This window comes from Molothrus ater, chromosome Z, assembly GCF_012460135.2.
Source record: "Molothrus ater isolate BHLD 08-10-18 breed brown headed cowbird chromosome Z, BPBGC_Mater_1.1, whole genome shotgun sequence".
NCBI lineage: Eukaryota > Metazoa > Chordata > Aves > Passeriformes > Icteridae > Molothrus > Molothrus ater.
In genome coordinates, this window is record NC_050511.2 from 27,891,546 (window position 1) to 27,906,510 (window position 14,965).

At 38.7% G+C, this 14,965-nt stretch overlaps 2 protein-coding genes across 2 annotated transcripts in view; one reads left to right on the forward strand and one right to left on the reverse strand.

Annotated features, from left to right (window-relative positions):
* ERMP1 (endoplasmic reticulum metallopeptidase 1) overlaps positions 1-14,965 on the reverse strand; it is a 61,612-nt gene that overhangs the window by 43,286 nt on the left and 3,361 nt on the right. Inside the window, exon 2 of the mRNA XM_054517826.1 lies at positions 3,881-3,927. Within this exon, the coding sequence (XP_054373801.1) occupies positions 3,881-3,897 (17 nt within the window). The 5' untranslated portion in view covers positions 3,898-3,927. The remainder of the gene's footprint in view (positions 1-3,880; positions 3,928-14,965) is intronic.
* Positions 7,601-13,197, forward strand: MLANA (melan-A). Its single transcript, XM_036402774.1, has 4 exons — positions 7,601-7,674; positions 9,872-9,968; positions 12,045-12,146; positions 13,097-13,197. The coding sequence occupies exons 1-4, from the start codon at positions 7,601-7,603 to the stop codon at positions 13,163-13,165; spliced, it is 342 nt and encodes a 113-aa protein (XP_036258667.1). The 3' UTR covers positions 13,166-13,197.

Sequence of the window (14,965 nt, forward strand, 5' to 3'; positions counted from 1 at the left end):
AGTATTATTCTACAGTCTTCTGCAGCGTTCCACTACTTAAAATAACTCTTCATTTTATAAAGTGGAGGTGGTATTGCTGGAGGTGGGAAGAATGGGGAAATGTTTAATAGATGCAGTTTCCAGCTCTGGCACTCTGTTAAAATTCTGTATTTTATTTACAAGCCCTGTCACCAATTTATTTTGATATAGGCAGCAAAGAAGGCACTTAGTGGCACACTGTGCTGGAAGAACAGGGGCACAAGGAGTAGGTCAAGGGAGGGGATTGTTCCCCTCTGCTCCATGGTTGTGCATGCATTTTGGAGCAGCAAAGCACAGGAAAGAAGTTGACAAAGATGACTGGGTTCAGGAGAGGATCACTGAGAGGCTGTGGAACCTCTGGTTCAGCCTCTGTGAACCTCTGTGGGCCGGTTCAGCCAGGGGAGCAGCAGCTTTGGGGGTAACAAACAGCATCCCTGGCACCAAGAGGAGGAATAGAGGAGATGCAGCTGGGCTGTTCACAGCAGTGCATGGTATGAGGGTGAGGCAGCAGCAAAGCTGAAACAGAGAGAGCTCAGGCTGAAGCTATGAGGAGAGCCTGGCAGCACGGACATAGTCCGGCATAGTTGGGCTGATAACATCCTTGGGGCTTTCATGGCCTGAATGGCTGAAGTCCTGAGCAGCCCAGTCTGAGCTCAGAACTAGCTTTGTCAAGGCTCAGGCTGGAGATTTCCCCTGGTTCCCACCAGGCTGAACAGTATCTTCTGAGAAATACTTTAATTTTTTTGGCTAAATGCACTAAATAATATTAGTCCCTTGGACACACTGTCAATCTTGTTGCTATGTATCTGTCTAATGGCACAAAAGAAGTCAAATCATAGAATCATGGGATACACTGAATTGGAACGGGTCAATCAGGATCATTGAAGTTCAACTCCTGACCATCCCACGAATCACACCATGTGCCTGAGAACATTGTCCAAATGCTTCTTGAACTCTGTCAGGCTTGGTGCTCTGACCACTTCCTTGGGGAGCCTCTTCCAGTGCCCAACTACCTTCCGGGTGAAGAACCTTTTCCTGATATCCAGCCTAAACCTCCCCTGACACAGCTTCAGGCCATTCCCTCGGGTTCTCTCACTGTCACCACAGAGAAGAGATCAGTGCCTGCCCCTCCTCTTCCCCTCATGAGGATGCTGAAGACCCCAATGAGATCTCCCCTCAGTCACACTGAACAGACCAAGTGACCTCAGCCACTGCTCACATGGCTTCCCCTCCAGACACCTCATCCTCCTCATCACCCTCCTTTGGGCAGGAGGCCTCCTCATTACCCTCTTTTACTCTGGCACCCAGAGCTGCCCCCAGCACTCAAGGTGAGGCTGTCCCAGAGCAGAGCATAGCAGGACAATCCCCTCCTTTACCTGGCTGGAGATGCTGTCCCTGATACCCCCAGGACATGGTGGCCCTGACTCATGTTCAACTTTCCACAGACCAGGACCCTGATGTCCCTTCCTGCAGTGCTGCTCTTCAGCCTCATTCCCTAGTCTATACACACATCCGGGGTTGTCTCATCTCAGGGCCAGAATCTGACACCTTCCCTTGTTAAACTTCATTTGTTTGGTGACCTGCAATTTGTCAAGGTAGCCCTGCAAGGCCTCTCTGCCTTCAAAGAAGTGAACAGCTCCTCTCAATTTAATGTCTTCAGCAAACTTAGTGTTCAAGTCCTGCGTCCAAATCATTAAGATGTTGAAGAGCACCTAAGCCGTAAGGTGGAGCCCTGTGGAACCCCACTAGTGACAGGTCACCAGCCTGATGCCACCCCATTCACTGCAACTCTTTGTGCAGCCCATCAGTCAGTTGATCACCCATCACATGATGTGTTTACCCAGCTGTGGGCTGGACATTTTGTACAATTTCAGGATCATGGGAGCTGATCATTCTCATAGCCAGGGTACTCCAGCTCCAGGCAGTGGGATCCCCTTTGTCCCTTACTGGTGTTGAAAGTAGAGACAAAGAAGTGTTGAACATCTCTGCCTTGTCCATGTCACTGTTTTTGAGATGATCATCCTCATCCTGTAACAGGCTGATGTTATTTCTACATTGCCTTTTGCCATTAATATATTTGAAAAAGCTTTTTACTGTTTCAGCATGACAAATTTTCTCTCTGCAGTGGTGAGCAGCATCTCTGTAATCCTCCCATGTCATCTGACCTTGCTTCTGCTGAGCCTACACCTTCTTTTCTTGCCTCTACCTCCCAAAGAAGATTCCTGCTCAGCCAAGCCATCTTCTGCCTCCCCTGCTTGACTTCTGGCATTTGGGAATTGCCTCTTCCTATGCCCTTAGAAGATGGTGGTTAAAATGTGACCAGCATTGACAGACTCCAGCACCTGCAAAAGCAGGTATCTTTCCAGGGTATCTAACTCACTAATTCCCTGAGCAGCCTGAAGTCAGCTCCCCTCATATCCAGAGCTCAAGTACTGAGTGTTTGTATTTATTTTGGAACTGCTTTTACTTCAGCTGCAGCTCCAAGTAAAATTAATTAATATTCCAATTTAAATTTCACTGGACTCTTAATACAGGGATTACTTAGAATCACAGAATCACCAATGTTGGAAGAGACCTTTAAGATCATCAAGTCCAACCATCCACCCAGCACTGACACTGTCACCTCTAAATCCAAACCACATTGTCCAGTGCACATGCCTCTGAAACATCTTCAGGGATGGTGACTCTACCACCTCCCTGAGCAACCTATTGCAAAGGACTCTTTTGATCCAAGTTCTAAGAATGTAGTCAGTGTTGACTATACTAACTTTCTTCAATAGATGGCCTCAGAGGCCTAAATCAGCAGCCCACCTGTAAGGAGTTTCTCACCCCAAAAGTTAGCAAAGTTAGTTTCAGTGGAAACAGGGTCATGAGGCTTTGGAAAGCACTACCATTCTCTTGAATCCAGGTATGTCCTTCTGAAATTAGATGCAAGGGAAACAATTCAACCTCACCTTGATAGCATCCAACTGCATCCAAAAGTTTTTCACCTATGGCTGATCATTCTGCATCGCACGGAGAAAGCCCCACAAATCTGAACAATGCCCTTGTCCAGTTTACCACAGACAAAATAGGCTCAAAGGAAAACTGCCAGAAAGCTGTTCAGACATTTTTCTTTAGAAAAACATGGTAGAGTAACAAAGGCACCACTGTAATCACGACATTCTCTTGGCACAGCTTCTACGGGATTAAGACTACCATTCCTTCTTTTACTGTAAGATTTAGAGGTGGAGCAGAGGGAGATGGGTCTGACAGTAAGGACCACAGCTTCATTTGGAAATTACTTGAGGAGGAAGTTTCTGTCATGAACCAGGCTTTCAGGATGAACATATTTATGGTGCTTGTGCAAGGCAGTTGCACAGGACATGTTGCTCCCTGGAGGGGCCTGCAGTCAAGGTAGAAGCAAGTTGAGGAATAGCTTCTTTTCAAAAAGCTTCAAATCCAGCCTATAGTGGAGTTCTTCAGTATGGAAGCCAGACAACACCTCCTTCAAAGTAAATCCCCAAACCATGGACAGACAAGGATCCTCAGGACAAACTGAAAGGATATAATTCCTTATTTTCTCTTACTGTACTGTGTTACTGGTAATGTAGATTTAGCAGTGAAATACCTGTGAGTTTCCCATAAAATTCAAAACTAAATCAGGTTGTACTTGTTTTTCTTTGCTCTATGTGCTGTAGGAAGCCTCAAATATCAGAGAAAAATAATTATCAGTTAAAGGAAGTAAATTAATAAAAATCCCAGAATCTTGTCCTAGAAAGATGGGATCGTAATGTCAACAGCACAAAACCATCTAACAGCTATTCTTTTTCAAAGGTCAAGCCTGTTATTTATAGTTACACCAGAAGCATTCATTTCCTACCTTTCACCAAGATTCATCAGAGCGTCCTGGATTTGCCACAGGTTTGGCTGTAAGAAAAAAGCTGGGTTACTCTGGGGTTTCTCTAAAGTACTCCTCTTCCATCCTCTACTCCTGAAAAGTTATCTTTGAAAACAAAACACCTTTGGAATCCATGTGTCAACCCTAGTGACTTTACACTGATGGAGTTAGCAGCACTGTATCAGAGAAATAACATTTTGTAAAAAGATTGAGATCAAAAGCAGGATGTGGTGTTTCGTTTCTTCATCCATCCAAATCCTCAATAGCAGCATTCTGCATTTACATTGCAGAGGGCACCACAGATCCATGACAAAACTGTTTGTTTTTTTTTTTTTTTCCCTTTCCTGTTATACTATTAACAAGAGATTCATTCAGAACACATAATACTCAAGCAGTTGACATTTTACCCTACACGTCACTTGAGGGAAGTAAGGGTCAGAGACTGGTTTTGCTACATGAAGAAATCACGTGGATTTTCTTTATTAATGTTTTGATTCTCACAAGATCAAGCAGCTTGATCAAGCAAGCTTTAGTTATCATCCTCTTCCAGAAGTGAAGCTTTTCTTCAGGAAAACACATGATTTGATAAGGAACTTTACAACATTTCAGAGTGCACAAGGGCTGGCATGTCTCTTAGGAACTTGACAGACTGTAATAGCGTCCACTTACAGTTTTACATACATGGATATTTACAGAAACTTCCCTTCTTTCACCTTTGAAATTCCTATTGAGTTCATCTGAGTTAACTTGCCCAAATTAGCAAATTTATGCTCCTCACTGTTCATTCTTCCTGTACCCCTTGTTTTCCCCTCTGCAAAAACCGTGTTGCTTCAAACTTTTACCGGGTCTAGCAAAACCAACTAGATCTGGCATTAATAACAGAATGACAGAGTTTGGAAGGCACCTCTAGAGGTCCTGTGGTCTAACCCCTGCTGCAGCAGAGCCATTTGGAGCTGGTTGCCCATGACTGTGCCCAAATGGCTTTTGCAGATCTCCAGTGGGGGAGACTCGACAAACTCTCTGGGCAACCTGTGCCAGTGCCCAGTCATCCTCACAGAAAAAAGGGTTTCCTGATGTTCAGAGAGCACAGCCTGTGTTTCAGACTGTGGTCACTGCCTCTGGTCCAGTCTCTAGGCACTACCATGAAAAAATATATAGACAGGTCAGGTTTTTACCATAATTAGGAAAAATACAAGAATCAGCCCCATCCTAGCTAAAAAATACTGATGTTAATACTTTTTATCTGACTTCCTAATGAAATGAATGTTGGTCAATCACACTGTCTGTTCTTTCCTGTGGAAACCTTGGGAATATTTCTCTGTCTGCTCTGGGGTGCCCTGACCCCCAGGGGAGCACTGACTTTGACCCTCATTCATGGAGAAAGCTTCCTAGACTTCAAGATAGACTAGAATCCTCAAAAGTATGAAATAGATTATAGAGAGTAGTGTACGTGTATTACTTGGTGAGAAATTTAGGTTTTGGGATTTTTAGCATGTTGTGGATGGAAGCAAGATGGAGGGCACAGGGTGTCATCCTGGGTTTCTTCTTCATGCTTCTTCTTCCTTCTTCTCCATGTGTTTGGGTGGCAGTTTGTAATTGGGCAGAAATTATGCGCTGCGGGCTCTTTGGGATCAGTTATTGGGTCAAAAGGGAAAATAATCCAGGTGTCAGTTCTTAATTGGATAGTTTAGTCTTAAAAGACCTTGTAACAAGACATTGTTAGCCATTTGGTGCCTTCTAATGAAAAGCTGCCAAACTCAGAGAAGTGAGACTGTTTTACTGATAAGAAATAATAAACACTTGAGTCCAAACACGAATTACTGTCTCAAGTGCCTTCAATGCAGACCCACAAACACCAATGACTGGTATTCCCACAACTGGTGCCCTGTGTGAGGAATTTTCTCTTGAGTCTGTCAGCCATTTTTACTATATTTAGAACCCTGTGCACAGCTTCAAAGACAAGTAAAACCTTAAAAAGGTTTAATCCTTCAAACTTAAAAAAAAATTTTAGAGGGACAGAGAGGCTCAGATTAATGATTCATTAGGACAAATGACAAGCAGAAGATGGCTCTTTTATCTCCTTGCTCTTTTGGCTGTAACTAACTGCTGGTATATCACAGTACCCAGACCTTTGAATCAATCACAGGCTGCCATTTCTTGCCTGACCTTGTTAATGGAATTACTACAGCGTTAACAAAGGCAAAAGCCCGGCTTCATTAGTTCTGCAGCCCATGGGATGTACCCTCTTTTTGTTGCAGTATTTGCTTCTCAGTATAGAATTAAACTCTACTTACCTTAATCAAAGACACTTCTGTCACAGGGTAATGAGTTTTGGTCTACATATACTATATTGCACAGTGTTAAAATGGTGCAAAAAGACTGCACAAACAAAGCTATAGTAAATACATGCAAAAATATCAGTCCTCTCTAATAATATAAGCAGCCTTAGATGAAAACATGTTTGAATCTAGAAACAGTCTGCCCACTCTAGGAGCTTGTGCTTATTGGGCAGGTAAAAAGGTGTTGGGCTGTCTCTCAGAGCACATGTAATTAATCAAGAAATAACAGATTTTTCTGCTGCTTTTTAAGAGGGAAGGATGCAGAATAAAATGAGAAGTTGTCTCCTTGCCCCTTTCATGCTAATTAATGCATTCAGAAGCTGAACTGAAAGGAATTTAAACTCGTGATAGTCATAAGAGGACAGATCAAAGGAGAAAAAAACAGACCAAGTAAAAGAAAGCTGCATATGCCTTCAGTTAACAGACAGAATACAGGTCTGAAGAAGGTAAGATTTATATTTTTTGTTTTACACAAAGTTTTCAGCTTTGTTTAAAAATTATGCTTTAGAAGAGGCTTGACTGTCTCTAAGTGAACTCAATATGCTTTATTTCCTTGGCTAGAATTATCTTCAGTAAAGCCATTGTGTTTTCTAATTTACTTGTATAGGGTGGGTAGATTAGTGGGATACAATCAAGTAAGGATCTGTTGTTGTGCTCTTCACATTACAGAAACATGATTACTTGAGGATTTCTTCTTCACTACATTTGATGGAATAGATTTTTAACTGTTCAGACAGCTGTGATTACCACCTTAAGACTGGGAATGAAGATTGTAATATAAATTACAATTTTATTTACAATAAAATTAATTACTACACATCTGAGTTTAGATTGTCAGCAGACATGAATCAGTATTCCCATCTGAAATTCAACAGATCTCTGAGAGCATCCAGTGACTGAAAACCTATCCCCTGAGTGTTTACAGGGAATTACAGAATAGAAAAACAACTATTGTTAAGATCAGTATTATTTTTTCTTCTAAATAGTTTTTCTTGTCCAGGAAAATTGCCTTTTTTTCTATATTCTCAATTTTGCTTTAGAAATCTGCCATCGCTTGGTACCTAAACAGACCACATCAAATTCTGCAAACTCTGTTACACTCAGTTGCAAACACCTTGATGTCAGTGATGATACTAATATGTAGACTTATAGTTATGGTTTTGAGCTTTATCCTAAATTGGGATTTAGTTGTGTGTATAGGAATCTACTTGATTCTGAAAATATCAGATTATCCTGCCTCTCTAAAATGCTCACATTAAAACAAAGAAGCTGAAAATATTAAGCTTCAATGGTAACAAATTATTTATCACACTGACACACTGTGTTTCTACCCTGTAGGTTTGAGCAGGACCAATCTCACAAAATGCCCAGAAGATATAACCACCTGGACAGCAACCACTTTAGAGGGAAAGGACATGTCTATTTTGCAGTGGAAGAGTAAGTGTAAATGAAAACCTATGTTAGCATGTAAGCTGGTGAAAGAATTTGTATTGAAAGAAAACCAGAAAATTGTATCCAAAAAATTCACTGTTGTATATAGATGGAGTGCCTTTTAACTATCTTATAGGTCTCTCTAATGTTTGTCAAGGGGCAACCTTAGAGAGCCATCAATGATATGAAAAATCAGAAATGCAGAATTCAAGAATCTAGAGTTAAATAATATGATCACAAGTCATCATCCTTTACCAGGTTTATTGAGGTTTATTTAGAATTTACTTCTAAGGCTGTTGCAAGGTGATCTGTACCCTAAATCTCTAGATTCACAGACCTCTCTTAGGAACCTCAAAGAGACATTGTCTCACCCTAAAGAATGGCGAAAACCCCCCGGAGAAATGGTTAAAAAAAAGAGCAAAAGACTTCAGTGCCATACAAACATGACTCCTAAATTGTTTCTGCCAAATATTTTTTATCTTTGAATTACAATAAAATATGTTTGGTCTGGGATTATTAGAGACACCACCCAACTGCTCATGTTTTACTACATAAGGCAAGTAATTCCAGTGTGCTTGGAATATCTGTATGTGAATTGTGTTAGTACTGGCTTACTGGGCCCCAAACTATGACTTGTTGCAAACACTCATACTGTAAGATAGCTGCTCTTCCATCAGCCCTGGTGGAAAGAATAAACAAAGGGGAAAGCTCTCTAATAGTCCATCCAAAGCAGTTCAGTTCTTATAAAAAAAAAAAAAGAAAAAAAAAAAAAAGGCTGGCTAGTCATGTTTCAGCACTTGAGACTAGGCATGCTCACCTCTAACTGCTGTGAATTCTTGTGGCTGCATCTGTAAGTAGTTTTTCTAGATATGTGACTCTCTCCTTCCAGTACCAAAAGTGACCTTCTCCTTCCAGTACCAGAAGTATTCTAGATATGAGCCCTAGATTCTTAGCAGCAGAACTTCAGCTTTAACTGGAATGGCAAGAAATTGCATACACACTTTCCATACTATCCTGTGAGTAGTTAGGGAAGGAGTTAGATGGCAAATGTGCAGTCAGAAGTACCAGCTCCAGAAACACATCCTGGGTTTTCTCCTAAATTTGCCCTAAACCAGGACAAGGGCATACAGGCTAATGGACAGCTAAAACAACACAACATGTGACAAGCAAGAAGTCTAAAAATGTAGGGAGGGCACCAGTTGCCTGGAGAAGTAGTCCCTCCAAGTTTCAACTGTGCTGGCGAGAGTAGGAAAACCAGTGGAGCCATCTCACAACTTTGGCTGCATCAGAAAGTGACTGCTGTGAACTCTGTGTATGTTAGAATGGGTTTATCCTGATTCACACAGCAATTTTTCCCCATACTCTTTTCCCTTTAATCATTTCATATATTCTTCTGTTCCTGAACAGGGAAAGAACAAAAAATTGGGGAATGAATTCAGTATTTCTCAACAGGGAGGATATTAAAACTAAAAGAAGGCTTTTTGTGACTAGGAAATTTGAAATTACTTTGTCAGCTTGCTTTTTGATGTAAAGTGGAAATGTGCTGCTTCTGCCAAGTCCTCAGCAAGCAGTGAGGGAAGGGTGTTTTACAGCACAATTTGCAAAACATATTTTCCCTAAAATGACCCAGTGATGCCAACAATGTGCCTGGTATGTCATGCAAGAACTAAATCCTTATAGAACTCTTTATGAATAATTCAAAGTTTCTTACTCATGTTTTAAGGTTGCAATGTGTTTTATGCATCAAAAAAAACTTCCTTCATTAAAAGTTGTTGCAATATGATGCAATTATGATACATTTTAAATACTTGCTGCCCAAAGAAATTTAGCAAAGAAACATGAGCTGCATCATTGCAGATGTGGCATTTAATTTAATTCACATTCACTTGCAATATCACAATGCTGTGATTTGAGAGACTTACAGACAGGTATGATTTTGGAATTAGTAGTCACTGGTAGATAATTATTTTCAAATAAATATATTTTTAAAATGTTTATAAGAACTTGGTAGAGAAATTAGCTAACAGGTAAATCTACAGAAACTAAATGAAGTTATTGATACTTTGCCTATTTTCTGAAGTAAATTCTGCTCCATGGCTTCCTCTGACAAAAAGTTGCTGACACAAACTTTTGGTCTAACCATACTTGCTCCTGGGAGGATGCATTTAGTTGTGGTGCAAATTTTGTTTTGCTTTCCCAACAGAGCTCTGGGTATTGGACTTTTCATTTTGGTGCTGGCAATTTTACTTGCCTTCGGCTGCTGGTATTACAAAAGACGTAGTGGCTACAAAAGTCTGCAGGTAAGTGTGGCAGCTCATTTTCTCTCATGCTATTATTTTGACAACAAATTACCTTGATTTGCATAACAATAATGCAGAGAACATAAAATCTGTAACAAGACATCACTATCTCAAGCAGTATTTACACTGACATATGTCACAGACAAAACCACATATGAAACACAACCTGCCCCAAAGAACATGCAAGTCAGACAAAGGGGTAAGAAGAACCAGAAGCAAAGGGACATGAAACCAGTTGCCCAACTCTGCACAACATATCAGTAAAAAAATTTATCTGTAAATTTTGTAAGATCAGTAAAAAAAATTATTTGTAGAAAGCATTCTATTTATATTTACACAAAATGAAGAGACATTCAGTGTCCTTTCATTTAAATAAAAGTAATATATTCACTGTTCATAAGATTTACCCCTAAATAAGGGGTAAATTAGAGTAAATCCAGGAAGAAGAGAAGGTAAATACGCTCACCTATGGATGATGTGAGATTCATCCATGCAAAATTTGACTTGCAATTTTAAGATTTACAAAAAAGTGGACAGGTTTGAGATTTGTTTTCTAAAGACTACTTTAAAAATATTTTCATCTGTGTCTTCTTAGAAGCTATTTTAAAAATAAGGTACAATCTCTCTCATAACAACTGCTGTTAGAAGTTCCAAAACTTTATTTTTTAAGTTTTGCTCCGTCTTCTATGAAAGGGAGGTCTTTTTTAATTCTTTCAAGTGAAAGCTTGTTATGGTTTAACCCCAGACAGCAATTAATCACTGTGTGGACACTTGCTTATTTCCCACTGCCACCCTGGTGTGGAGGAGAATAGGAAAGAAAAGGTGAACTTCAGGGGTTAAATTAGAACAGCTCAGTAATTGAAACAAAATATATTCATCTACTACTAATGATCATCATAAAAAAGGTGAGAAAGAGAGGACTAAAACCCCAAAGGAACAAATGATGCCCAAAACAGTTTCTCACCACCCCTAACTGATGTCCATCTCATTCCTGAGCAGCAATCAACTCCTCCCAGCCAAATCCCTTATTTTTACACTGAGCGTGATGTTCTCCAGTGTGGAATGTCCCTTTGACTAGTCCAGGTCAGGTGTCCCAGCCACGAGCCCTCCCTGTTTCTTGTGCATCCTCTCAATGGCAAAGCATGAGCGACTGAAAAGTCTCTGACTTAGAGCAAGAGCTACTGAACAAAAACCAAATAATCATTGTGTTACCAGCATTAGTCTCATAATGAATCCAAAACAAAGCACTGTACCAGCTGTTTAAAAGAAAATGAACTCTACTCCAGCTGAAACCAAGGCAAAGCTTTGGGCAAATACGTGTTTTACAGTATCTTTTAGTTAACCTAATATTTTGAAGAAGATATAAGTAACTGTTTGTGACTAAAAAACCCAGCAAAGGTCTCATCTAAGTCAGCAACTCCATTTCCTTGCTGTTTCTGGTCACTTTGTCTCAGTCTCTTTCTATCCAATTATCCAGTTATCTATCCAATACATATATCAACTGGCAGAATACCTGAAAGCTGAACTTTCTTAGTGAAATGTTGCAAAAAATGAAGACTCAAGACTCAAAAAAACCCTTCAAAAATCAAACCAAATGTCTGTTTTGCATGTCCTGGCAAAAAGCATAATCTGTTTTTTGATTCCATCTCGTGAGAGATTTCTACTTTCTGGTTTTGAAAATCAATTTTTTCTTAGGCTATTTCTGGCTAGGGGAGAATTGGTACAGAATGTGTACAAAAGAAATGCTGAAAAAATGGAAAACAAAAAAGTTCGGGATTAAGGAAAAAAATAGCTGGCATAAAAAATAGGAGGCATTTGGGTACATGAGATGTCATTTCCTGCATCAGTCTGAAAAATGCAGTACTTATTTTTCTGTCAATGTAGCTGGATTACACAGGAGAGAGAGCATATGTCTCAGCAGACAGCAAAAAGTGTTAGGTGAGGTATCTTTCTTACTTGCATTGTGTCTAATCCCAGATTCTAATACATACTGTATATGTGCTGTCAAGTTTTGCTCCAACTTCACAATCTCTTCTTCCTTTCACCTCCCCCATATTTCTTTATGATCTGTCACAGAGCAAAAGCTCTAGTGTGAGCACAATACGAAACGTGGTAGGTGAGGGAGAAATACTGGACTGCAAAATGGCTCTGCAGGACTACAGAGACTTTAATTCTGTGGTAAGTTGCAAGTCAAGACCTCACTTAAAACTGAGTAAGACATGGTGAGATAATATTGTTAAACAGACACTTGATGATTTCTCCCATGGTGTATTCCCTCCTACTTTGAGTCTTCAGTGCTTCAATATCAACTTAGAAAGTAGTATTTGGAAAAATTTGTACTGTGAAAAACTAAAGAAAAATATTACATCTACTATTTAAAATGCTTACTTTAAAACTATTGTCTTCAATTTATATTTATTCTTAAGCTGTATGATCATTTTGCAATCTATTAGAATGATGCAACACCTGAATGCTGAAAAATACTGAAAAACCCCAAACATCTCCCTAACTGATTTTCTACCATTCAGACAAACAACAAAATTGTGTCTGTACACACTATACTCTGATAAGCATTATCAGAGTATATTATAAAACTTCAATGTGTTAGCTCTTCTAATTACAGAAAGATGATTGTATTTAAGATTTCAATTTTCAAAAAGGTAAATTAAGTGATAAGTATATATAAATGGGTGTGTTTAAATTGCTTTAGAATTGAGAAGAGGCTAACCTCAAACATTTAAAATATGCTGCTCAAATTTTTACCACTAGAAATACGACAATATGCCTGCATCAAGACTCTTAAAACCTTCAATATTTGTCTGAATTATCAATCTAAAACCACCCCATATATATCAGAAAATTATTCCTGCCTTTTTAACATTGAAAATTCTCTCTTTGGATGAACAAGAGCAATAAAGTGAATCTGATGCAAAACCAGAAAACATACTACCAAAAAGTAACCTTAAAAAATAGACACAATGAAGGAGCTTGGCTTCTTTAAGTCATAGAACTGTATCTAATATGGTGGTAAATAGCTTGCTGTGTGTTTAAGGTCATTTTCTTGTCATTTTCCTTATAATTCAATTGGGATATTTTTTGATCTTTCATACCCATTTTCCTTACCACAGGTACCTGATGCTCCACCAGCTTATGACAAAATTGCTGCAGATCAGTCACCACCACCTTATTCACCATGATAAGATGAAATTTGAAACCATCAACATACTGATTCCATTCACTCATGCTCGCTCTTTATTTCCTGTATATGCTTATATTTCCTGTATAACTTGCTTAAAGCTACAATCATACAAAAGAAAAAAACACGTCTTCATTAGCAGTTGCTGAAAAGTATTCCTGCCTAATTTACAGAACTGGTCCTTGAAATGCCTTAATAAATCTGAATGTGCTTTTGTTTTAAGCTTTTCACTTCTTGCAGTCAGATTAATACATTATGGTCTAGTCATCTTGAATCCTTCACAGGTCTACATAGATCTGTAGTGACACACTGTTCAGTATCAATTAGCGTAAAAAGTGACAGCACCTTTGTCTTCATCTTTCCCTTTCTTTAAAAAAATAACAAAAAGCCCCAAAAAACCAAAACAACAACAGACACACAAACAAAAAAAAAAAAACCACAAAAAAAACCCCCCAAAAAACCCCAAACAACTATTCCTTAGAATGTAATGTAAAAGAATCTGTCACAAAATGAACCAAACAATTTTGACTACCTGTCCTTTTACAAACTGTTTTCCTCACCAGCAGTTTTAAAATCTACTTCCAAAAAGTGACTATGTTTTACAACACACTTTAACCTCACATTACTTGTTTATGTACCTGTAATGAATTAATTCCTTATAAAACATGATCAATCCAGGCAACTTGGAGTCCATATTATTTCATACTGCAATGGATATAATGACATCCTCTTTCATTTCCTTGTGGCAGTCATGTGAGAGAGCAAAAGAACTTTGTAAATTTAAAGACTTACATGTAATTTCTTTCTAATATGATGAAACTATATAAGAAAATGCACAAAAAACATGTTTCTTGAAGAATACAGAATACAGCAGACTCCTAGATGTTAATTTCCCAAGCTTGTCAGAACACTAGCAGTAATACAAAACTAAGGATTTTGATTTGCATAAACTAGCTACATACATTTGATAGTTACTGTTTACTCAACCTTTTTGTTATTGCTTGCTTGCCAGATTATTACTTAAGATTATATGCAGATCAGTAAATTTATACACAAGGCGTAATATCTCACAGGAGACAGCTAGAATGGTACAACATTCATTAAAATCAAAAGTAGTTAAAGAAGAAAACTGATTTCATAAAGCAATTATTAACTGATATTAGTAAAGAATCTAGTTCTTTGTCATGAAATACACAAACACATTAAAACAAAGTAAGTTTTCAACACAAGGCACGGGTTACTTGCCTAACATAAACTCCATTTATGTTGACAAATAATAAAGATGGGTTTTTTGAAATGTTTCTTCTGTAATAAAAATGTTTATATAGATTAAAATTGTTGGAAGGTAATAAATATCAGTAATTGCTGTGAAAGGTTATAATCCATCCATATGTCTTTATAAACTTAGTTTATATATTTATTTAAAAACTTAGAGACATATTTTTGAATTTTAACCTAAAAAGCTGCTTACCTGTGTCATTTCCAATATCCGCCTCTCAGGAAAAAATTGTGGAATTATTTAGCAACAGGAAGAAGAATACACAGGAAAACATAAAAAACGCCATCTTATAGCTAGTAAGCACTAGAGATGTAGAACACAATGGCCGACTAATTTTCTTGCAGGACTGGTAAGATAAAACTCGGTGCTGATATCTTTAGCAGCTCAGCACTCAGCATTTCTCTACTCTAGGGCAGCTGCCTTTCAAAAGACTGTAGCACTACAGTGGAATAGAACTGACATATGCAGTCATTTTCTCATGTCTGAGAAAAAAAATCAATTAAAAATTAATAGAGATTACTT

What these genes read in the sequence shown, in the direction of transcription:
- MLANA (XM_036402774.1), top strand. Translation starts at nt 7,601, where the DNA reads ATGCCCAGAAGATATAACCACCTGGACAGCAACCACTTTAGAGGGAAA. An exon ending in GTCTATTTTGCAGTGGAAGA is followed by an intron (nt 7,675 to 9,871) that starts GTAAGTGTAAAT and finishes CTTTCCCAACAG; the next exon opens with AGCTCTGGGTATTGGACTTT. An exon ending in ACAGAGACTTTAATTCTGTG is followed by an intron (nt 12,147 to 13,096) that starts GTAAGTTGCAAG and finishes TCCTTACCACAG; the next exon opens with GTACCTGATGCTCCACCAGC.